The sequence below is a fragment of the Bos grunniens genome, chromosome 15, assembly GCF_055505025.1.
Source record: "Bos grunniens cultivar Pamir isolate PY7600 chromosome 15, Bosgru_T2T1.0, whole genome shotgun sequence".
Taxonomy (NCBI): Eukaryota; Metazoa; Chordata; class Mammalia; order Artiodactyla; family Bovidae; genus Bos; species Bos grunniens.
The window spans coordinates 14,901,369-14,926,715 of NC_141179.1; the positions used below are offsets into that span (position 1 = coordinate 14,901,369).

General features: G+C 36.8%; 1 protein-coding gene across 13 annotated transcripts in view; it reads left to right on the forward strand.

Annotated features, from left to right (window-relative positions):
• MTMR2 (myotubularin related protein 2) overlaps nt 1–25,347 on the forward strand; it is a 110,225-nt gene that overhangs the window by 63,694 nt on the left and 21,184 nt on the right. For 11 of the 13 annotated variants that reach the window (XM_086338943.1, XM_086338947.1, XM_086338942.1 and 8 more), the window contains 7 exons: nt 4,347–4,422; nt 10,980–11,074; nt 11,237–11,347; nt 13,414–13,515; nt 14,612–14,695; nt 23,241–23,390; nt 24,142–24,330. In XM_086338943.1, coding sequence (XP_086195069.1) covers nt 4,347–4,422; nt 10,980–11,074; nt 11,237–11,347; nt 13,414–13,515; nt 14,612–14,695; nt 23,241–23,390; nt 24,142–24,330 — 807 coding nt within the window. The remainder of the gene's footprint in view (nt 1–4,346; nt 4,423–10,979; nt 11,075–11,236; nt 11,348–13,413; nt 13,516–14,611; nt 14,696–23,240; nt 23,391–24,141; nt 24,331–25,347) is intronic. The other 2 variants (XM_086338952.1, XM_086338953.1) reach the window with 1 other exon arrangement.

Here is a 25,347-nt window from a genome sequence, read left to right on the forward strand (position 1 = left end):
AGAATCCAATAACATTTTCTTATTGTTTTCTGGGATAGTTTTACAGAGAAACCTGAAGATAGCTGGGTTTTGCTTTTGTATGTAAATTCTCTTTTAAAAAAATTTTGTCTTTGTAGCCATAGTTTGTCTTTACATTGCAGTTCAAAAAGTTTTGCTAAGATGCACCCATATATGTCTCTGTTCATTGATTTTTTAAAATTTGGAATACAGTAAACTAGTCTGATCAGCAAACATAGAATATCTTTATTCAATTTCAGAGACATGTTCTTCAGTTACATGCTGGATTATTACTTTTAACTAGTTTTAATTTTTTCCTTTAAGGAATAGAATTATTTTATTGGTTATCATCTTCCCTCATGGTATTTATGTCTGTTCTTCTCTACAAATTCTTAGAGGACTTTCCATGTTTGCCCTCTACATAAATGCTGCTTTCTGAATAATTCATTCAATTCTTTATTAATACCAGCACAGGTTTTATTTCTATTACATTAAAATTTTTTGTAAGCAGTTCCTTATTTTACCCATTTCTCTTCGTTTCTGTCTCTCCTTTCTGTTCCTGTTTCCTGGGGGTATGGCTCATTTACTTTTAGGTATGCAGATAGCTTACAGATTGTTTCTACTAATGCTTATAGAAATTATTTTCAGAAGACTGCTATTTTTTTTTTTTGAGCTTCAAGCTGATACTTCTTGTCAAATAGTCTTTTTTTCTAGGCTCCCCCTCCCCTTTTTTTCCTTTGGTTTTGTTATGGATAGATTTGTTCAGAGTCAGTGTTTGCCAGTAAACAAAGTGTCTGGATTGCCCGTGGCCTGCCTTGTTCAGTTGTTTGAGTTTCTTTTTATGCCAGTATCTTGAGCTCTAAGTGAGTTGTTCCTGTAAAACCTCCAGTGTATACCTGGTATTAAAAAGTCTGTCATCTGGTGCAGATTTTCCAAACAGTGCTGTCCCTCTTGCTTCTCTTCATTGTCTTGCTCTCTGACGTTCTAGTCAGAGTATGAGAGAGACTACAGTTCTTGACGTGTACTACTGACATGCATTTCTCTGTGTCTTTTCTCACCTTGCAAAGCTTTACTTACGAAGATTATACCTCGTCACATACTCTGCCAGAACTGCCTTTGTCTCCACGCCTGTCTGCAGTGCACATATTTTCTGGGGATTGTAGCTTCCTACTGAATGCAGAAATATAGAAAGAGAGGAAATCATGGGGAACAACACTAACAACTACGAGAAGTAAACCTGTGTAGTAGAGAACTAGTGTCCAGCTTTGTAAGTGACATGAACGTTGTATTTCCAAATCAAGTGGTACAGATGGGCACAGAATAAAGTATCTTCCCTTTATATGATCTGTCACATGTGTTTGATTTTTTCAGTATACTGTGTGTTAGTTATTATTTGTATCTTTTGTTTTCATACTTAGTAGAAATTCTTACCAGATTCTGACAGTCTTGTTAGTCTAAATATTTTGCTATTATTATTGATGGAAAATACTTGTTAAGTATATTTTTGTGTCAACTCTGATATAAATACTTTGTGTATTAACTCATTTAATTTATAACAACCCTTTTGTGGAGTACTGTGATTATGACCATTTTATAGGTGGGGAAAATGAGGCATAAAGAAATTGAACACCTTGTCTAAGAGTACTTAGATAGCATGTAGCATAGTTAGAATTTGAAGCCAAGAAGTTTGTATATATTTTCATTGTGCAAGTTTTCATCCTGATTTTGTGTATCTTCATAGGCCCACCCTCTCTCCTTCCTTCCCTCCTTATCTCTCTTCCTTTTTGCTTACATTTCTTTTATGACTACATAAAAGATTATATCAGGAACTAGCAATGAGATACCATTAAAAATGTGACCTTTTTTTGAGTTCTAGAATGCAGAATATTGAAAAAGTATATATGTGTGTATATATTTTAGTTCTTTAGGTATTGCTTTATGAAATAAATTATTAAATTTTCAAAAGTGAATTTGTTCAGCTTGCACATGTATTAAACAGAAGTAATTTGTTCATTGTAGTTCTTCCTTTATTGACCTTGGTGAGTGTTGGGCTGTAGCAGTAATGTTTAACCCTTTTGTCTCAACCTCCCTAAGTGCACAACTTAAACTTGGGAATGACTTGATTATCCGTAAGAATTAGATTCATTGGATTAATGCTGCTTAATTCAGGCACCACAAGACTGATGGCTGTTGAGCACCGGAAATATGGCTGGTCTGGTTGAAATGTGCTAGAAGTATAAAACATACTCTGGATGTTGAAGGCTTAGTATGAATAAAAGAATATAAAGTATCTTTTGCTTAAAAATACTTACTATATCTTGAAGTGATTGTTTTTGAGTTGTTGGATTAAGTAAAATATATTATTAAAACCAATTTTGACTTTCTTTTTACCTTTTTACGGTTAAAGGATAGTTAAAAATGATGTGTGTACCTCGTACTTTATTTTTGTTGGGAATTCAAAAATGTGTGCACTATGGTGCCTCCCCCAGAGTCTTGGAGGGAGGAAAGCAGACAGCAGTTGGAGTGGTGGGTAAGTGCCGGAGAGGGGCTCGCGCCTGCAGACCTCTGACCTAGTTTCCATGGCCTGCGGAAGGTGGCCTTTCATGCAGTTGTAGTACCTTGTGTTTTCTTCCCTTTTACCTTCTTTTGAGGACTCTCAGTCTACTTTTTGGATGGAGTGAAATAAAAGTCAAATGCTATATAACAAAAAAAAATTGAGAATCTTTTTTATAGTTGTTTTGGTTCTCAGTCTAATGAAACAAATCAAGGTTGAAGTAGAAGGTCTGAGTCTGCTCATAGAGACCACTGCTTGCCCACCTTCTACGAAATTGACTTTGACAATCAAATGGCTAGTAGTGCCTCTTGCTCAGTATGGAACACAGATCGGTTTGAGATCTCTTGACTTCAAACATTAAGCGGTTGGATGTATGGAACTGCATAGTCCAAGAGAAATATTGGCTGACGATATAGATTGAAGTAAGGTAAGGTCATAGGTAAGGTATGAAATCAACAGGAAGTGAGTAAAATGAGAAATGGGACAAACCACTGAGGAATAAGTAAGGTTAAGAAAAGGGAATAGAAAGGTCATTGAAAAAGAGTGGCCAGAGAAGGAAGTGTTTAGCCAGGAGAGTGTGCTCTCAAGGAGCAGGTAAGTGCAGGTAGTATCAGATGTAGCTAGGAAATAGAAATAAAGACTGAGAAATATCCATTGTCTTTAATAATGACGAGGTTATTGGGGAGAAAGGGCTTCCCTGGTGGCTTAGACGGTAAAGCATCTGCCTGCAATGCGGGAGACCCGGGTTCAATCCCTGGGTCGGGAAGATCCCCTGGAGAAGGAAGTGGCAACCCACTGCAGTCCTCTTGCCTGGAAAATCCCATGGATGGAGGAGCCTGGTAGGCTACAGTCCATGTGGTCGCAAAGAGTCAGACATAACTGACCGACTTCACTTTCACTTTCTACTGGGGAGAAAGCAGGTTCCCTGCAAGAAGTTGGGTTAGGTGGCAAAGCCAGATTGTAGAAGGTTGAGGAACTGATGGAAGGTAAAGAACTGGGGACAGTGAAGGTTATTGTTTGGCAGTGAAAGAGGTGAAAGCTAAGGCTATTGAAAGGTTGTGGGATATACTTAGCATAAAACAGTTGCATGGGCGCATGCATGCATTTGTGTGTGTGTACATGTGCTCTGTGGGTTGTAAGTCCATTAGAAAACCATGATTCTGTATCTTTACATTCTTGGAATCCAGTGTAACACCCTTCATAAGGTAACTACTCAGTGAGTGTTGTTGATCTTTAATTTATTAAATATCTCTTTTTCAACAAGATCCTTTATCAACATCATTTCCAGATTCTTTAAACATTAAATCTACATAAAAGTTTGATTTTATGTAAGTCTTAATGCAGTAAGGCACTTGAATATGGCTGAAGGGAAAGAAAATGAGCTTTGTAGTCCACCAAAACTATTAATTCAAATCTAGGTTCTGACACTTTTTAGCTGTAGGATTTTTTACAAGATAATTGTTGCTTCTGGCTTCTTTTTCCTTATCTAGGAAATAAGGATAATGATACCTTCCCTTATAGGGCCATTGTAGGAGTCAGTAAAAAACGTAAAGTGTTCTATGCAGTACCTTCTACAAAGTAGGCACTCAGTAAATTTTTTGTAGAAAAATAGCAGCTTCATGTGTTATACATGCCAATATTACAGTCTTTATAATTTGATTTAAAGTAGTATATGTGATATAATGCTATTACTTTAAATAAGACCAAGCATACTCAGTTGAAATTTAAGTTAAAAATTAGCCTTTGAATAAAAAATTGTTTCTTTTCTTGCCCTCTCCTCTCTTTTCCAATCCAGGTCCTGAGGGAGTCTAACAAATTAGCAGAAATGGAAGAACCACCCTTGCTTCCAGGAGAAAATATTAAAGACATGGGTCTGTACTGGTATTTTTTGTCAGATTTCCTCCTCTGTGACTGTACAGACTATTCAGTGTTTCCAGTGTACAAAGAACAGGCTCACTTTGCAGACACCTCCTATTTGACAGACTCGTTCCTGACAGCCTTCCCAGCCTCCAGTGTGTTCTCGATCTAGACCTATTGACTGTGTTTGGATTTTGACTAATGGAAACATGCCATTGAGTTATATTTTGCTGCTTTTCTGGTTTGAAAGAAGGTGACTTATTTTAAAAACTGTTGTGGAATTCCATCACAGTAAATTTTATTATTTTGACTTACTGCAGTTAGATAGTGGGTTGAATAGATAAAAAATTGAATTGTCACTTTGTACAAGTAATTTTTCTTGAAACACATTCTCTTTTTACTTCTTTATTTTTCCTCCTCTGAATAAATTTGTCAATTTTTGGATAAATATATTTCATCTACATTGCAAAGTGAGTCCTTTGCATGTCAGTGCCTTTCTTTATCCAGCCTAAGTAACTAAGTATTAACTTACTGTGTGGACTGGAAACTGGAAACACACTTTCAAGCTATTTTTTTGTCCTTATGCTTTTACTTTGTTACGTTTGTGTGATAATATACAAAATACCCATGGCTTTTGTATTTTTAAGATATTTATTTATTTATCAAAGTATAGTTGACTTACTTTAGTATTAGTTTTAGGTGTTCAGCATAGTAATTTGATATTTTTGAAGATTAAACAGCATGCATAGTTATTATAAAATATTGACTATATTCCTTGTGCTGCATATTACATCCTTGTAAGTTGTTTATTTTGCAACTGGTAGTTTGTACTTCTTAATCCCCCATACCTGTTTTGCTCCTTTCCCCACCCCTCTACCCTCTAATAACCCCTACTTTGTTCTCTGTATTTGAGTCTGTTCTGTTTTGTTATATTTATTCCTTTGTTTTGTTTTTTGATTCTATATATAAGTGGAAATATATGGTGTTTGTCTTCCTGTATGACATATTAAATATAATATCCTCCAGGTCTGTTCATATTCTCACAGATGGCAAGATTTCATTCCTTTTTAGGTGTTCATTAACAGAAGAATGGATAAAGAAGATGAAGTATATACAGAATAACCATATGATCCAGCAGTTCCACTCCTGGGTGTATATCTGGGGGAAAAAAGCCTTAATTAAGAAAGATACACACACCCCAGTGTTCATAGCATTATTTACAGTTGCTAAGATATGGAAGTGAACTAAGTGTTCATCAGTAGATGAATAGATAAAGAAGATGTGGAGTGTTTGTGTGTATATATGGGAATGTTTGTGTGTGTATGACATGGAATACAACTCAGCCATAAAAAAGGATGAAATTTTGCCATTTATAGCAACATGGATGAACTTAGAGGTCATTATGCTAGATGAAGTCAGTTAGAGACAAATACTGTATGATATCACTTATATGTGGGATCTAAAAAGTAGAGCAAACTAGTGAATAAAACAACAAAAGAAGTAGACTCACAAGTATAGAGAGCAAACCGGTGGTTACCAGTAGGGAGAGGGAAGGGGGAGGGGCGAAGTAGGGGCAGAAGATTAAGACATACATGCTATTGGGTATAAAATAAGCTACAAGGATGTATTGTACAACACAGGGCATATAACCATTATTTTATAATAACAATGAATGGAATACTACCTTTAAAAATTGTGAATCACCATGCTGTATACCTGTAACTTAACTGTACAGTACAGCAAGTACATGTCACTTAAAAAATGAAAAGGTTGTATGCTTGTATTCACAAAAGAACTCTAAAGAAATAGTGTAAGATGATTGAGAAAAAGATGTGGTATACACACACACACATACGTACACAATGGAATATTATACACCTGCTAAAATACTCATAGCTTTTGAGAAATAAAGTAATGTGTAGGTGAATACAGTAAGTGATTTCTTAGTCACCTTTCATTTTATCATCAATCATATTTTTAAAAAGAACTTGAAAGTGATAGTCGCTCAGTCGTGTCCGACTCTTTGCAACCCCGTGGACTGTAGCCCACAGGCTACTCTGTCCATGGTATTCTCCAGGCAAGAATACTGGAGTGGGTCACCACTCCCTTCTCCAGGGGATCTTCCTGACGCGGGCATTGAACCCGCATCTCTTGCGCCTCCTGCAATACGAGCGGATTCTTTACCATCTGAGCCACTGGGGAAGTCTTAAGCCAAGTGTCATTTACTTGTGTAAAAATAAGCAGACCAAAGGGGACCTATCCTCTGTGCTGTTGTTGCCTATGGCACGTTTAGCTCCTTCATGTTTAGCATTTCTCTCTCCTTAGTTTTAACTCTTGGTTGAATACTTGCCCATTCCTTTTTTCCCCCTACTCACTTCAGGTATCCTAAGTTCTCCTGAGCTACTTGTTCAGTAAGGTGTTATGTATTATTACTATATAATAATGATAATTATCATTACTGAGTGCTTACCATCTGATTTAATCATCCTCACGATGACCTTCTGAGGAAGATGCTGATCCCATTTTGCAGATGAAGAAACTAAGGCATAGGAAGACTGCCTGGCTAGTAAAGTTATATCTAGCACTGTGACAGTTTTTTTCCCTCTTCTAAGCCTAAAAGTGTATGCTATTTCCAGTATAATAAATTACCTTATAAGAGTTTCAAGTTATCACTCAGTCTCTTTTGTTATCTTCTTTTTTAGATAGCAACACTCCATTTAGGACTTCATCCTTGGCTTGTTTCCCTTTCCTCTCTTATTTGTTCTTTTTGGTTGATGATATCTAATAAGTTAGTAGCTTTACCTACAATGTATTTACTGATGACTCCAGAATTTGTTGCTTCTAATGTGAACCTCTGTCCTAATACAGATAAATGATGCCTGCATTTTAGATACTTGGCCATGGATATTCTATAGATATCCTTATACCCAACATATCCAAAACTGAAGTCATCACCTTTATTTCTAAATTTATTCCTTTTCTTCTTTCCATCAGTTAACATTAACACTGGTTGTCCATTCACTCCAGGCAGAAATCTGAGAGTCATCTTCAGCTGCTCTTTTTTTCCTGAGCTCTGACATTCAATCAGTTACCAGATCCAGAAGAGTAATCTCCAAAAACTTATTGAGTGTTATCTTTTTCTCTCAATTTTCATGAGCCCTTGGCATAGTATTTATGTTGAATTTCCTGTACCTATGAGAAACTTTTAGGAGTTTAGGAGAGAGATCAGGTTAGAAGTCATATTTTGGAATCATCAGAATATGGATATTAGTTGAAAATGAAAGTATGAAAATAACTCAGAGTGTATGGAATAAAAACAGGGCCAAGAACATAGCTTTGGTAGGCATTTTATAATTATATGGTAGAAGGAGTCCCAGGGAGGAGGAAATTAAAAAGGAATGAAGAGAATGTGATACAGTATAAATTAGAGCGATCCAGACTGTAAACTTTGTCCAAATAATTGCTTTACTTTCCCACGTCTGTGTTTTAGGTTCTTCTCTTTACTGAATGCTGTATTAGCATCTCTACCCATCTAAAGGGTACTAACCATTGGGGCACAGCTCTCATGCCTGTGTTCCTTGAACCTTCTCTGATCCCATAGCTTAGTGGACTTTCCTTCTTTATATTGCTTAGAGTGTGTTTTTGTGCCTCTCTGCACAGATTGTGTGCTCTCGTACATTATATTTATGTGCATATACTTTTCACGCTTATAGATACGTATTCTCAAAGTCATTTTCGTCTACCCCATAGAAACTTTTATGGATTCTTTGTGAGCTTAGGGAAAATTTGAGAAGATCAGTAAATCTAAGCTCTTTTGGCATCTGGCGGTATTAGTATTGCAAAATTTAGAGAAATACCTAATATATTAAATAAAATACTCTGATTCAAATCGTCAGATAGACTTGATTATTAAAAAAATTAAATGTAATATAAAGTATGAAAAGTGAAAGTGAAGTCACTCAGTCGTGTCCGACTCTTTGCTACCCCATGGACTGTAGCCTACCTGGGTCCTCTGTCCATGGGATTTTCCAGGCAAGAGTACTGGAGTGGGCTGCCATTTCCTTCTCCAGGGGATCTTCCCAACCCAGAGATCGAACCTGGGTCTCCCACATTGCAGACAGATGCTTTACCGTCTGAGCCACCAGGGAAGCATGAGGCTAGAGTACCCTTGAGTATATTAATTCATATAGAAAATTAGTTCATATAAAAAATTCATTTACTTTAGACCAACTAACGTTCCTAGTTGGTTTAATGTAAATTTGCAGTTTAGACATTTTTTTAAAAGTCACAGTGGTGTTAGAGACATCAACAGAATGCTTTAACAGTCGCAGCAGTAATCGAAAGGTATTGGCCCAGGCACATCAGCAGTAGAGATGGCCCCAACTGCAGTATTTCACCCTTTAACACAGGAGACAGACTGCGTTACCTGAGTGGCTTAAAAGTGGCTTAAAAGTGACAAAATTGAGTTAGTCACTCAATTATGTCCAACTCTTGGTGGCCCCATGGACTGTAACCTGCAAAGATCTTCTGTCCATGAAATTTTCCAGGCAAGAATACTGGAGTGGATTGTCATTCTCTTTTCCAGGGGAAGGGAATCTTTCTAATGCAGGAGACCCAGGAAGTGAACCCAGGGTCTCCTGTGTTACAGGCAGATTCTTGACCATCCGAGCCACCAGGGAAGCCGTTTGCATGATGCTGTGGAAGGAGGTTTGAGTTTGCAGTCGTGGAAACTGCACTCAAGTCCTAATCTTAGCAGTTACTGGTTCTGAAGCATTAGGCGATTCGTTTTACTTCTGTGAACCCTGGCGTTCTCATCTGAAAATTGTAGGTAGTTAGAGGTCTTAATGTTTAAAGGTGATTTTGAAGGTTAAGGCAGGTACTCAGGTGAAAAGTACTTTATAAATTCTGTCAGTGCTGGTTTTATTGTCATTTGCTCTGATAAGGTTCCTAGTCACAGTCTTTCTTCTAATTCATACAAGCCCTGCTAGGCATAAATTCTCTCTTCAGAGTGACCTAGTTGCTACCAGCCTGAGGAAAAAGATAAAAGGGACAGAGCAAAGCAGAGCCTAATGATGATAACAGTAACATAGCTATAAGCTCTTGTGTTTGGTAGAGTACTTTTAATTTTGGAAGCACGTTCATGTATATTATTTCATGGTTTTATAGTAAAGAGGAAGTTGTAGCAAAACTTTGGACTGGGACTAAGAGACATATCCTGTAGAGTACAGAATAATAAGATTGATTTTCTTGTGTGAGTGAAGAAAATTGGCTCTGGAAAGAATCCAGGAATGTTTTTAGTAACACTGAGTAAAGCTTTCCCAATTGAGGTAAAATTTCATAAGGGCAAGAAATTGTATGCAAGTCAAGTTTATGTATCTTTCTTTAATGATGGGTTTATTTAATTTTAATATCTTCCCTCTAAATGAAACATTGGAAATGCATTGGAAACAGTGATTAAAAAAATGTAGCTCATACTTGTACATTCCCAAGGGAGCCATTTTGAAGGTTAGAAATGTATGTTAGAAGATCAGTCTCATTTCAAATTCCATACTAAGCAGTCAGTCCTTCACAGTGAGGAATAGAAAGCAAACTCAGGAAGTTGCATGCCTTATTAAGCATATTTCATGTTCCTGAGTTTTCCCAGAAGCCCCTTGAAAGGTTCTTAGAAGTTTTTTGCTTCTAATTGTGCCTTAGTTTCTTGGAACAATGAAGATACTCGTTTATCTGCTGATTTGCTGCAATGATGACATAGCAGGGGTTTATGAATATTTTAAAATAGAAAAACCTTTGTATTGGACATATGAACACTACCATATTAAGTATTACTTTGAGCTAGTGGTAGTCAAGTTATCCTGCTTAATTAATGCATGTTCTAAAAAGAAATAATACTGTATAGATTCATCATTTAACATTTAATTAAACAATGTGATTATTTCTCTACAAAGTTTGACATCTGTTTCTTAATCAGGTACATAATACCCTCTTATTATGCTATTATATTTTTCTAAGAAATCATAGTTCATATACATTTTATTTTCTCTACAGTATTTTCCCCATAAATATAATCAGGTCAGAAGTTACTGGTATTATGTTTTAGGTATTGTGTGTTCAGAGGAATGTTGACAAACTAGACTACGGTCAGAAGAAAACCAGGAGACTGGGGAAGAAGATCTAGGAGCTGTGATTAGATGATGGGAGGATAGTGACTTGAGACGTTGATGGCTGTTCCCACCATTACCGCCCCTCCTCCACTCACTGCTCCAACTGCCATGCCTGTCTGTCCATCAGGGAGGGTGTCCGCCTTTGTTTCCCTGTGTCTGTCCAGAGTAAAGAATGTCCCTCTGTTTCTTTAGTCCTTCCCACTTATTCTGCTTTCCCTCCCCAGCTTGTAGTGCGTGGTTGGAAGCTTGGATTTGGTTCCCGAGGTCTCTTGGAATCACTGATCCTGTGATTTTCAAGCATAATTTAAACTGGTGGTCAGAATGCTATTAAATTTTACTTGTGAAAGATCAGAGTGTAGTTTTTAATAGTGTACAATAGAGAATAAATTGTGGGCTCTTTTTCTTTTCAGCCAAAGATGTAACTTATATATGTCCATTCACTGGTGCTGTACGAGGAACTCTGACTGTTACGAATTACAGGTTATATTTCAAAAGCATGGAACGGGTAAGACTTGCTGGATTAGATTTTTTTGTGTGTACATCTGTGTATTGTTTGTACATCTTTAATCATTTTTAGTTAAAACATTTCTAGTTAAATATTTTTCTCAGCTATAATTATACAGTATTAATTGCTCAGTTTTAATGTTTTTTTTTTCCCTTCTTTTAGGATCCCCCATTTGTTTTAGATGCTTCTCTTGGTGTTATAAGCAGAGTAGAAAAAATTGGTGGTGCTTCTAGTCGTGGTGAAAATTCTTATGGACTGGAAACTGTGTGCAAGGTAAATGTTGTAATATGTATGCATTTTTTTTTGGTTTGGAAAGCTTTCTATTAAATAGAGCCAGTGTTTAGAAATTGTTTTCCAAAATATCAAATGGATTTCATGCTAGAAGCGTCATTCTAGTAGAATAAAACAACATTTAGGAGTAATAAAAAGGTTGTGAATTTAATTTACAAATTAGAAACATAAGGCTCTGAGCAGTGAAGACTTGTAGTACTTTGTAGTGAAAGAACTCATTATGATATATTTACCTCTTTCCTATTTTTAGTTTTCATAATTTTTCTTCTTCTGAAACAGTAGTGGGGAAGACTTCGTTTGGGAGACCTTCTGTATTTTATTATCTAACTCATTCTATAAATGCATTGATACTTACTGCTTACAGTGAACAATGTCAGATTTGTGATCTCTGAAGAAGATTTAGCTTTGGGACCAGGGACCAGGCTTGATCACTCAAGAGCTTCTGTGTAGCAGAGTTTTATTAAAGTATAAAAAGGGACAGGGAAAGCTTCTGACATAGACATCAGAAGAGGGACAGAGAGTGCCCCCTTGCTAGTCTTAGGAAAGGGAGCTATATACCTTTTCAGTTGGCTGTTACAGTTGGCCAAAAATGTAAAAGCAAAAAAAAAAAAGCAACAGCACATTCATAACTTTAAAGATCCTTTCTTATGACAATCTTAGAAGTTTTATCAATCTAGTATTGAAACTAATGCCTTAGTAATTACTTGTATGCTTTTCCATTATCATTGGAAGGCCTTTAAGAGCATAATTAATAGCTGTCAACCAAGTGACAGGCACTTGATTGCTCTTCTGTGGTGTAGGAGTAAATACAGCTAGAATGGATATAAGAGGGCATGGAAGAGGGTGATTGGGAAATGTTGATCATTTTAAATATAACTTTTCCCATAGAGCAAGACCATTATCAGTAAACTCATAGGCCCTTTATCAGTTAAACTTGTAGGGCCCCTGCTACAGTACTTATGGAGAACTCTGTGTTTAACAGAATGATTATGAATATCTATTTGTTGTAAACATATTCACTAAGGAAAAACAAAAAGCTTAGGTTCTCACACATTGGTTTAAGAAGGTGGCTTTCTAATTTTGGATCAGATTTGTAATAAAATATTCTACTTGTTCACGTTCTGTAGGTGCATTGTGGTTCCTGTGCTCATTTTTACAGGATGCAGTTTAATGAAGCTATTTTGAATTCTTTCTAGATGAAAACAAAATGAATAGTCTTGAAATTATTCTTAATCCCAATTTTTTTTTAGTGCTGCTAAGATCTCACTAAATTGGAATGTGAGTATCTACATTCAGTCTGAGTATAAAAACCTACTTGAAAACAAATAAGGAAAGGGAACTTTGGTTTTTATATCTGAGTATAGAGCCTGGATGATATCAACCAAACTATTCAGAATTTTTGCTAGTAGATGATTGAAGAACCTGGGACCTGGAATGGAGGAAGACCTTTAGGCAGAGTTTTGGTTTTATCAGTCTAGTAGCCAGAGATTTATGAATTAAAGATTCAATGGAAGTGAGTCCTGGGAAGGAATTATAAATAGGAAAATGATCACCAAGCTTAAATGGAATGAAGACTTTATGAAATATACAACAATAGCTAATCAGGTTTTTGGTAGGGAAATTCATAACAGAAAATGGCCTTTAACGGGGAAGGACATACTGTTGACAGTGTGTGTGAGTCATGTAATAGCATGATTTCAGATATAACACCTCTAATCTCTGTGCCTACATCAGATGCTGCCTCCTTCAGTGGCCCAACTTGAATTCATTTTTTTTTAATTTTATTTTATTTTTTTCCAACTTGAATTCATAACCAGAGGGGAGTTTTCTGTCCTCCGAATCCTACCTTGTATCCTGTGTTTATTTTTATTTCTCTTAATAAGGCATTGTAACTTCCCTTCCTCCAGGAGCTGTTGTCTGATCTATTTTTGTATCCCTCTTTCACAAATCTTAAGGTTTTACAAGATAGTTCCAAGCTGCCTTATTTAGTCATTAAATAAAAAGTGAGCAAACAGTGATAGGTGACTTGATTCCTAACTCTTTTCTAGGATATTCGGAATTTACGATTTGCTCATAAACCTGAGGGGCGAACAAGAAGATCAATATTTGAAAATCTAATGAAATACGCATTTCCTGTCTCTAATAACCTGGTACGAGATTTCTTCTATATTTGAAAAATCTGTATTATAATTATTGGTGTAGTGTAAAGAAACTTGTCTAGGCTATCTAGAATCTTGGTGTTTACAGTCTCACTTTGCCTTTTAACCAGATGTGTAGTTTAGGTTTAATTTAATATATGGGACCTGTGTTTTTAAGGTATAAAGTGAGGAAACTGGACTGATTTCTGAGGTTCATTCCTGCAGATTGACATTGTTTAATTATGTGATCTTTATATCCAGGATGTTTCCGTGATGAAAAGCTGTATGTGAAATCTCCTTTTTAATTGAGAGCTTAGAGTTAAGTCTAGCAATATTAGGAGGAAAGCGTGGATCAATACTTAGAACTGAGTTTCTTCTGCGTGCTATTAACAGTGTTAGGTTTCCTCATTTATTTTATATAATCTAATGTCCAAAGACATTGGTGAACATTGGACAATGGTGGTAACTATTATTTATTCATATTTTAAAGTTGAAACCAGAAGCAGGTAAGCAATTAACTCAGTGGCACAATTAGTAAAGAGTAAAATTTAGAATTGGTTTTGGTTTTCTGATTCAAGTTTAAATGCTTTTCATCATAGTTGTTCCTGCCATTTTGTCCATATTAATGATAAATTAAATTTTCATTTTTGATACACAGATTGCCTGCCCCCAAATAAAAAGTTTTTTCAGGATGTTTTAGAATATGTTGCGTAATCTGTAAAGCTGCTTTAACTGCTGACATCTGTGGTGTCTAATTAATTAATTATATCAGAAGTTGTCTTTTTTATGTAACGTCTTTAATTATTTAGAAGTAAACCTAAAGCAGCTACTGAAGATATCTGAAAGAATTATGGTAATATGTTAGCATTTGATAAATCTTGGTGGCAGGCCTTTGTGCTTTTCTGTGTTTGAAAAATATAAAAAAAAACAATAAACTTTCAAAATAGCAAAACAGAAGCTAAAAACAACAATTTTAAAAAAAGGATACCAGTACAAAATATCCTTTCAGATAAGTCAGTGAAAACTTGGGATATGATAGAGGTACATTTCTGATTCATTACCTTCTTAAAGGTCTTTTTAAGCTGTTAACTCTGTCTACTTTTTGTAGTCTCTTTTTGCTTTTGAGTACAAAGAAGTATTCCCTGAAAATGGGTGGAAGCTATATGACTCTCTTTCGGAGTATAGAAGGCAGGTAAGTACTTAAAAAAAATTTTTTTTTAATATTCTGTATTCTTTAATACAACAAAACTTTCATGAATAGAAATGAACAAACAGCTTTATACAGTTCTGTGGTCTTTTGTTGTTGTTTTTTTAAAGTAATAACCCATAAGGGAAAAAAAATTTTAAAATATACATAGCTGAATCACTTTGTGGTACATCTGAAACTAATTCAATATTGTAAATCAGCTGTACTCCAATTTAAAAAAGAGTAAATAAACAGATATACACATTCAGAAAAGAGAATTATGAGATTAGGAAATGCAGTAGTCAGAATAGAGCATTGGACTCTATACAGGTGCTTTATGGTCTTTGACTTTAAAAGATTAAGAATTAATCTGTTAATTTATTGACTTTTTGCTGGAGAGTTAGGCACTTTGTCTCTGGGTCAACTACATTAAAGTCTGTTGGAGAGGACACTACTTGATGTAGTTTGTTACCAAAGAAAATGAAGATAATCTCTTTTTTCTGTTTCTTGTTTTCATTGAAGTATAATTGACATACAACATTATATTAGTTTCAGGTATATCACGTGATGATTTAATATTTATATGTATTGGGAAATGATTACCACAGTGTCTTGTTAACAGCTCAACTGTGTCACCATACACAGTTACAGAATTTGTTTTCTTGTGATGAGATCTTTAAAGATTATTCTCTTTGCAACTTTCAAATATGCACTACAGTATTAATTATGGTTACCATGCCTTACATTATCCCTGTAACTACATTTACTTTTTAATTGGAAGCTTGTACCTTATGACTTCCTTTACCATTTCTGCCCCCTCCTGACCCCCTACTTCCAATAATCAACCATCAGTCGGTTCCCTTTATCTATGAGTTTGGGTTTTTTTGGTTGTTGTTGTTTATTAATTCGACATGTAAGTGAGATCGTCGTACAATATTTGCTTTTCTCTGTTTTATTTCACTTAATTTACATCCTCAAGTTCCATCCATGTTGTCACAGAGTGACAAGCTCTTTTTCATGGCTGAATAAAATTCCATTCAAGAGCCAACTCATTGAAAAAAACCCTGATGCTGAGAAGACTAAAGGCAAAGGAGAAGGAGCAGCAGAGGATGAGATGGTTAGATAGCATCACCGACTCAATGGACATTAATTTGACCTGACTCCAGGAGACAGTGGAGGAAGAGGAGCCTGCTGTGCTGTAGTCCATGGAGTCTCAAAGAGCTGGCCATGACTTAGTGACTGAACAGCAATATAATTCCATTTAGAGTGGCAGTGATTTCTCTATCTTACTAAATATATGTATACATATGTGTGTGTTTATGTGTGCTCAATTGCTCAGGTGTGTACTACTCCTTGAAACCCCATGGACTGTAGCCTACCAGGCTCCTCTGTCCATGGGATTTTTCAGATAGGAATATAGGAGTGGGTTGCCATTTCCTCCTCCAGGGGACCTTCCCGACCCAGGGGCAAACCTCTGTCTCCTGCATTGGTAGGTGGATTCTTTACCACTGAGCTGCCTGGGAAACCCCCGTATATTATTATGTATATGTATTACATTTTCTTCATTCATTCATTCATCAGTGGGCACTTAACATTGTGTCCATATCTTGGCTATTGTAAATAATGCCGCAGTGACAGGGGAAGCGTATATCTTTTTGAGTTAATGTTTTCAAAATGGAATTGCTGGATCATATAGTAGTTCTGTTTTCAGTTTTTTGAAGAACCGCCATACTGTTTCCCATAGTGGCTGCACCATTTGCATTCCCAGCAACAGTGCACAAGGGCTCCTTTTTCTGCACATCCTTGCCAACACTTGTGATTTGTTCTTTGTTTTTTTATTCTTTTATGATTACGATTCTAACAGGTTTGAGGCGATATCTCATTGTAGTTTTGATTTGCATTTCCCTTACATTACTGATGTTGAGTGTTGTTTCATGTGTCTGCTGGCCATTTGTATGTCTTTGGAAAAATTTTTATTCAGATCCTTTTCTCATTTTTAATTGGAATTTTTATCATTTTTAAGTTCTTTATATATTTTGGATATTAACAGCCTTATCAGATACATGGTGCTCTATGGAACTGGAGAAAATATTTGCAAACCATGTATCTGATAAGGGTATTAATATCCAAAATATATAAAGAACTTGAACTTTAACATAAATGTTGAGACTAAAGATAGAGCATCAGAGTATTCCTTTGTCTTTCTTGTAAATTAAAAGTTGAATTCAGTAATTCACTATATAAAATTTAAAAGATATAAAAGGATATACTTAAAGGAAGGTTTTCCTTCGGGGCCAGCATTTTCCCCAGCTGTCCCAGCTCTTCTCCCTTTAGGAAATAATGTTACTTACCACGTGTATATCCTTTCAGAGATTTTATGCTGCATAGCCCATGGACAGAGGAGCCTGGTAGGCTGCAGTCCATGGGGTCGTGAAGAGTTGGACATGACTGAGTGACTTCACTTTCACTTTTCCCTTTCATGCATTGGAGAAGGAAATGGCAACCCACTCCAGTATTCTTGCCTGGAGAATCTCAGGGATGGGGGAGCCTGGGGGGCTGCCGTCTGTGGGGTCGCACAGAGTCGGACATGACTGAAGTGACTTAGCAGCAGCAGCCTGTATATGTGTGTACATTATTATTTTTTTTTTAAAGCAGATAATAGCATTCTCTGTACACTGTATGTTTCTTTTTCACTTAATACATTTTGGAGATTATACCGTCTCAGAATCATGGGCCACTCTATTCTTTTTTTCTTTGAAAGTGAAATATCGTTCACATACCATAAGATTTTCTGCTTTAAAGTGTACACCCCACTGTTGTTTAACATAGGAAGCTGTGCAGCTGTCACCACAGTCTGCTGCCAGAGCATTTAGGAGACTCCACTTTTGAAGGCTAGCTCTAGCTCTTGCTTAGTTCTCACACTTAGATGTGTGCCTCAGTGCCTTTATTTTTCACTTAGAAGAACTACCTTTAAGGATTTTTTGAGGAGTTAGTGTGATATGCAGGAAGGTGCATTGTAAACCATAGAAATCTATCTAAATGATTATTATTGTATTTATTACATTGTAAAGCTCTAGAAACAAATCATGATTGGTTGGCTTTTTTGTGTGCTCTTGCTGAAACACAAAAGGAAAGTCACATTAAATGCATAGACTTATTCATTATCGTGCCTAAAGAAATTAGATTATGTATTTTTTTAAATGGACAAAACTATGAATAACCATTTAAGTTTTCTGTATGGGAGAATATTCTTTAATTGTATCTTGGCACATGTAGTGATTTACAGAGGACTCTGAAATTTGTGGGTAAGGTAAAGAGAAATCATCAGGTTGCTAAAATGGTAAAAATCAGTAAATAAAAATGAATATTGTCTTCTGCACAAATAATCATAATGGTAGATATCTTGGTTAACAAATTTGTAGAGCACTCAAGTACAGCCAAGGAGAATAGAATTTTATTCTCAGAGCTGAGATGTAACTAACAAGGAAAGCTATAATCCAGTTAATTTGATTATAAATTGACTCTGACAAATGGATACATTAACTGAAGGGCAGTGATTTTGTGGAGAGTAGGATGTATGTCAGAGATCAACAGTTGTCAGTATGTCTTTAACAGTGTCTACAAAGAAAGTATGTGCTGACTAGCCAACTCCAGTTTGCTGCTTGGAAGGCAGTTCCTTTGATGGAGATGGTTATGTCAATTTCTCTAAGAATGAGGAGAACGAGAGCCATTAATGGCTTACTTCAATGATTCTACTCCCACCTAGCCATTTTTCTGAAGTGTGCTGTGTGCTCAGTCACTTGAATTGTGTCCAAATGGTTCTTTTGTGACCCTATAGACCGTAGCCCTCCAGGGTCTCTTCCCAACCCAGGGATCGAACCTTCATCTCCTGTATCTCTTGAATTGCTGAGCCACCAGGGAAACCCATTTTTGTTTTTTTCTGAAGAAGATGACACAATCTCAGTGGTAACAGCAGTTCTCCCTGGCAGTGATTTTTGAAGGATATGGGAAGGTGGTGAGAGAGAGAGAGATAGGAGTTAAATACCTGGATTCAGGGTGGTATACTAGGATCTCAGGAGATCTGACCCTTTCAGCTTTAACTCCATATTTTCTAAGAAAACTTCAAAAGCCAATTTTTCTTCTTGTAGAAGCTTCCTTATGGTTCACTGATTTCTTCATTCATTAATCAGATTCATGTATCACCTAGTGTGTATTAGTGGCTAAAACAGAAAGACACAATCCTGACTCCCAAAGGATACATGTTTAATGGCAGATTCAAAGAAATAAACTAATAATCAAAATATACGGTCATGAATCCTGTGATTAATAGAGCGAGTACTCCGGTGAGAGAACATGATGCCATCTGGAAACAGAAGGTGTTTGGTTTAGGGTGGACTACAGCAAGCACCAGAGAATGCTGCAGAGTGGCCAGAGATCAGTGGGGAAAAGGAGGGGTGTGAAGATCTTTGCCAAGTCCTGTATAGAGTTCTAAATGTATCTGAAGAGAAATAGGTAGCCGTTGATAGTTTTGGGCAGAAGAATGACATGATAACTTTTGCATCTTAAAAGAATTTTGAGGCAGTGTGGAGAATGGATTGCAGAGGTACAGAAGAGAAGTGAGGCTTGAGAGGAGTGAGCAAACTTTTCTGGTGCTTTTGGAAGAAAAAAAATCCTAAAAATTGATTGTTGATTGGATGAGTTAAAGATGGCACTCAAGTTTCTTGGTTCTAGACCATTCAGATATGACCTAAATCAAATCCCCTGTGATTATACAGTGGAAATGAGAAATAGATTTAAGGGACTAGATCTGATAGATAGAGTGCCTGATGAACCATGGACAGAGATTCGTGACATTGTACAGGAGACAGGGATCAGGACCATCCCCAAGAAAAAGAAATGCAAAAAAGCAAAATGGCTGTCTGAGGAGGCCTTACAAACACCTGTGAAAAGAAGAGAAGTGAAAAGCAAAGGAGAAAAGGAAAGATAAAAGCATCTGAATGCAGAGTTCCAAAGAATAGCAAGGCAAGATAAGAAAGCCTTCCTCAGCCATCAATGCAAAGAAATAGAGGAAAATAATAGAATGGGAAAGACTGGAGATCTTTTTAAGAAAATTAGAGATACCAGTGGAACATTTCATGCAATTATAGGCACAATAAAGGACAGAAATGGTATGGACCTAACAGAAGCAGAGGATATTAAGAAGAGATTGCAAGAATACACAGAAGAACTGTACAAAAAAGATCTTCATGACCCAGATAATCATGATGGTGTGATCCCTCAGCTAGAGCCAGACATCCTGGAATGTGAAGTCAAGTGGGCCTTAGAAAGCGTCACTGCGAACAAAGCAATTGGATGTGATGGAATTCCAGTTGAGCCATTTCAAATCCTAAAAGATGATGCTGTGAAAGTGCTGCACTCCATATGTCAGCAAATTTGGAAAACTCAGCAGTGGCCACAGGTCTGGAAAAGGTCAGTTTTCATTCTAGTCCCAAAGAAAGGCAATGCTGAAGAGTGCTCAAACTACCGCACAATTGCACTCATCTCACACACTAGTAAAGTAATGCTCAAAATTCTCCAAGCCAGGCTTCAACAATACGTGAACTGTGAACTTCCAGATGTTCACGCTGGTTTTAGAAAAGGGAGAGGAACCAGAGATCAAATTGCCAACATCCGTTGGATCATTGAAAAACCATGAGAGTTCCGGAAAAACATCTATTTCTGCTTTATTGACTATGCCAAAGCCTTTGACTGTGCGGATCACAATAAACTGTGGAAAATTCTTCAACAGATGGGAATACCAGACCACCTGACCTACCTCTTGAGAAATCTGTATGCAGGTCAGGAAGTAACAGAACTGGACATGGAACAACAGACTGGTTCCAAATAGGAAAAGGAGTACATCAAGGCTGTATATTGTCACCATGCTTATTTAACTTATATGCAGAGTACATCATGAGAAAAACTGGGCTGGATGAAGCACAAGTTGGAATCAAGATTGCCGGGAGAAATATCAATAACCTCAGATATGCAGATGATACCACCCTTATGGCAAAAAGTGAAGAAGAACTAAAGAGCCTCTTGATGAAAGAGAGTGAAAAAGTTGGCTTAAAACTCAACATTTAGAAAATGAAGATCATGGCATCTGGTCCCATCACTTCATGGCAGATAGATGGGGAAACAATGACAGACTATTTTTTTGGGCTCCAGAATCACTGCAGATGGTGACTGCAGCCATGAAATTAAAAGACACTTACTCCTTGGAAGAAAGGCTGGGACCAACCTAGACAGCATATTAAAAAGAAGAGACATTACTTTGCCAACAAAGGTCCGTCTAGTCAAGGCTGTGGTTTTTCCAGTATTCATGTATGGATGTGAGAATTGGACTATAAAGAAAGCTGAGTGCTGAAGAATTGATGCTTTTGAACTGTGGTGTTGGAGAAGACTTCTTGAGAGTCGCTTGGACTGCAAGGAGATCCAACCAGTCCATTCTAAAGGAAATTAGTCCTGAATATTCATTGGAAGGACTGATGCTGAAGCTCCAATACTTTGGCCATTTCATACTAAGAACTGATTAATTGGAAAAGACCCTGACTCTGGGAAAGATTGAAGGTGGGAGGAGAAGGGGAAGACAGGATGAGATGGTTGGATGGCATCACTGACTCAATGGACATGAATCTGAGTAAACTCCGGGAGTTAGTGATGGACAGGGAGGCCTGGCGTGCTGCAGTCCATGGGGTCACAAAGAGTCAAACACAACTAAGCGACTGAACTGGACTGAAGTTTCTTAATTGAGTACTTCCTCTATAAACTCACCAGTTCATTGTACATTATTTTTTTATTAATTGCATGTAAGTACATTTTAAAGATCTCTAATTAAACCTTTCTTTTATTTCTGAAAATAAGTTCGGATTTTACCTGAGTATAAAGTTGAGGAAGGCAAGAGGGAAGGAGATATGTAGATCATAGGTAGCAAGTTGGGGCCAGGCTAAATGGGTTAATACTGTGTAAGGCATTGATGATAAAATGACTAGTGGAAGTGGAAACTCTGTTGATAATATTTACCACATGATTACAGGGAAGGAATTTTGCCTTCTTTTTGATTAAAATTTAGTAAATTTATTTTTACTTTTGGCTATGCTGCGTCTTTGTCACTGGACTCGGGCTGCTTTCTCTGCAGCACGCAGGCTTGTCCTCCTGCAGCGCAGGGGCCCCAGGTGCGGGCCTCAGAGCTGCGGCACGTGGCTCCTAGAGCACGCAGGTTCCAGCACAGGCTCAGGGATTGTGGCGCATGGCTTAGTTGCCCCGTGCCGTTTGTGATCTTCCTGGACCAGGGATAGAACCCCTGTCTCCTGCATTGGCAGGTATATCCCCATCCACTGTACCGCCAGGGAATTCTTTCTTTATTTTAATATCTTCTTGGGTGTTTGGCAACAGCTTGAGAAATACCCCTTTGGAGGAGAAGTACTCCTGCACTTTCATTTCAGGTTTTTATAACAATTTTGTGAATAAGGATAGTGAAATTTTTCTTGAGGCACAATGTATTTTATTATAAAAAGGATGGGTTTAGAATTTACATGGAATTTTTTACTACCTTTAGTCAAGTTATAAGCTGTGCCACAATTTCTTCATCTCTACAGTGACGTTAATGAAACTTGAATACAGTAAAGTGTGTGTGTGTGTGTGCACGTGCATGCATGTGTAGGCATAATGCCTGCAGACAGTAAATGCTCAATAAATGTATATATATATATATTTACTGTAATTTGGTTTCTTTTGATTCTTTTTCTGTTTATTGTCAGAGGTAATAAAATTAAAAATAAATGTATTTTCTTAATTCTAAGCACTTACTGTAGTGGCTTTATTTTCTATACTAATGGAGGATGGAAATTTTAAAGTGTCTTATTAAGTAATTGTATATGTGAAGTGGTGTATTAGTTATAAATATAACAAACCTTTAAGGACCAAAGTTTAACAGTTGATGTGTATTAAAAAATAATGTTTTGTTTCTCTTGCTTCTTTTTTTGGGGGGGGGTGGCTTTACCTTCTGTTACTTTCTTGTTTTTCTCATATGTTTTACATTAGCGACATTAATACTGTAAGATTCACTTAATGTATATAAGTGATAAATATGTGCATAGCATTCTAGTGGATGCTTAGTGCCTGCCCTCAGACATTTCTTTGTATAGATGAACAGCAGCACAGTCAGTCATCCAGTCAAACTATATGAGACTGTTCTTTTTAAAGACAAGAACATTTTTATTTTTAGTCTTACTGTTTCCTTTGTTTGATATGTTTAGGACAGACCCAGCACTCAGTCAGTATTTAATGACATAATAAATCTGTTAACATAAAACTGAGTGCCAAATGAATACAGATTTTCTTTGTTATAAGGTCTCATCCTAAAAGCCTGATCACCATAGTCAGACAATAACTATTCAAACAACTTAAAAGATAGTGGAGTTTAAGAGAAGTTGAGTAGGAGCCTTCTGTTGTAATGTTTTCAGATATTTCTCTTAGGCAGTGATTTGTCTTATGTTTATTTAACATGTAGGGAATTCCGAATGAAAGCTGGAGAATAACAAAGATAAATGAACGATATGAACTCTGTGATACCTACCCTGCCCTCTTGGTTGTTCCGGCAAATATCCCTGATGAAGAGTTGAAGAGAGTGGCTTCCTTCAGATCGCGGGGCCGTATCCCAGTAAGTGTGAAGCTGTGCTGAAGCTTCCCCATTGCTTTTGTGCTCCACATAGTGCAGAGGATAATGAATAGGGGAGTGGGTGCGGGATAAAAATAGCTACAGCAGCGGGTCCTCTGTGGGGCTATTAGGGAATGAGTTATTGAGTAAAATTAAAACCAGAGGAAAGACTTACACTAAAGAGGTTTCTGGAGAGTTTGAAATGGGTATAAGAGAGCTGCTCAGAATTGCATGGCTCTTAACTTGAAGTCAAACTTGGCTCTGGTATTATTCACTATTTCTTTATCTTATACAGTTGGTCATAGTGATAAATGCTCTCTTCCTTTAAATCTTGGAATGAAGAAAACTGTACAAATTTGTGATGAATTTCTGTATTCTGGAAAGATAAGTTCTAATAATTTTAGGTACAAAAATGTGTAGACTCTGAACACTATAGTTGGGCATTTTTGCTGAACTTTAAAAATGGAGTTTACCTAAGCTCCCTTTTAATGTATTTTTTCCCTAGAGACAACACTTTTAATTAATGACTCTTCTAAATCAATATCTGATTAACTAATAAGACCAAGTTTTCCACATGCCAGAGTTGACTTGAAAGAAAAATGATGATTTTTTATAGCAGCTTCATATTTCTTTTCATGGTTCGGCTTTGAATCCAGTTAGAATGTAAAAAGAAAGAGTTTTATTGAGTAATGTTTTGGGAAGAACTCTAGAGAAGCATGTCAAAGGGTGTGTTGCCACTTTTCCCCCCATTAAGGTTTTGTCATGGATTCATCCTGAAAGTCAAGCCACAATCACTCGGTGTAGCCAGCCCATGGTAGGGGTGAGTGGGAAGCGAAGCAAAGAAGATGAAAAATACCTTCAAGCCATTATGGACTCCAATGCCCAATCTCATAAAATCTTTATATTCGACGCCCGGCCAAGTGTTAATGCAGTTGCCAATAAGGTGAGATCCTCTTATAGTAATTAAGATTATAGTTACAGTTTCATGAGTTTGTCAGGAGGTAGTTCAGTGGTAAAGAATCCACCTGCAATGCAGGAGACCCTGGTTTAATCCCTGGATTGGAAAGATCCCCTGGAGTAGGAAGTGGCACCCTGCTCCAATATTCATGCCTGGAAAATTCTGTGGACAAAAGAGCCTGGAGGGTTACAATCCATGAGGTCACAGCGAGTTGGATGTGACTGAGCACGCGCACACGTACACAGTGCAGTAGGATGAGTTTAGGCTTTTCATTCGCTAAAGATACAGATTCTAATCCTGGCTCTTTACTTGATAGTATAACTTAAAAATTTTTATTTTTAATTTTATATTGAAGTATGGTTGATTAACAATGTTGTTTTAGGTGTACAGCAAAGTGACTCAGTTATACATGTATCTTTTCTTTTTCAAATTCTTATTCCTATATAGGTTATTACAGAATATTGATCAGAATTCCCTGTGCTTATTGATCCTTATTGGTTTTCTGTTTTCAAAACAGCAGTGTGTACATGTCAATCCAATTTAATTTTAATCTTTTTAGTAACTTTAATTGGCTTATTTGTAAAATGAGAATCATAAAAACTAACAGAAGTGTTTTAGGGGCAAAACTCACCTGATAAACTGTTGTTTTAGGAGCAAAACTCTCCCTTCTCCAAACTGGGCACCAAACTGAGTTTGTGAGACTGTAGTCTGCACAGCACCCTTGTAGGAATCATGCAGAGTTCTCAGTGACCAGTGCTGCCCTCTTCTGGCAGGTCTCTGCCTGTACAAGCTAGTCACACTGAAGACTGGCAGTTAGTTGAAGCAGTGGTCCTGATTTCTGCTATAGAATAAATACTAGCATTGTGGAAGCAGAAATTCTGGTCCACTTGGAAAAATCTACTACTGGAGAAGAAAAGAGAAGAGAGACAGTTTAGCTTTAAAAAATTGCCTCTCAGATAAGACAAAGAAAAAAACCCACACGGCCTCCCTCCAAAATTAAAA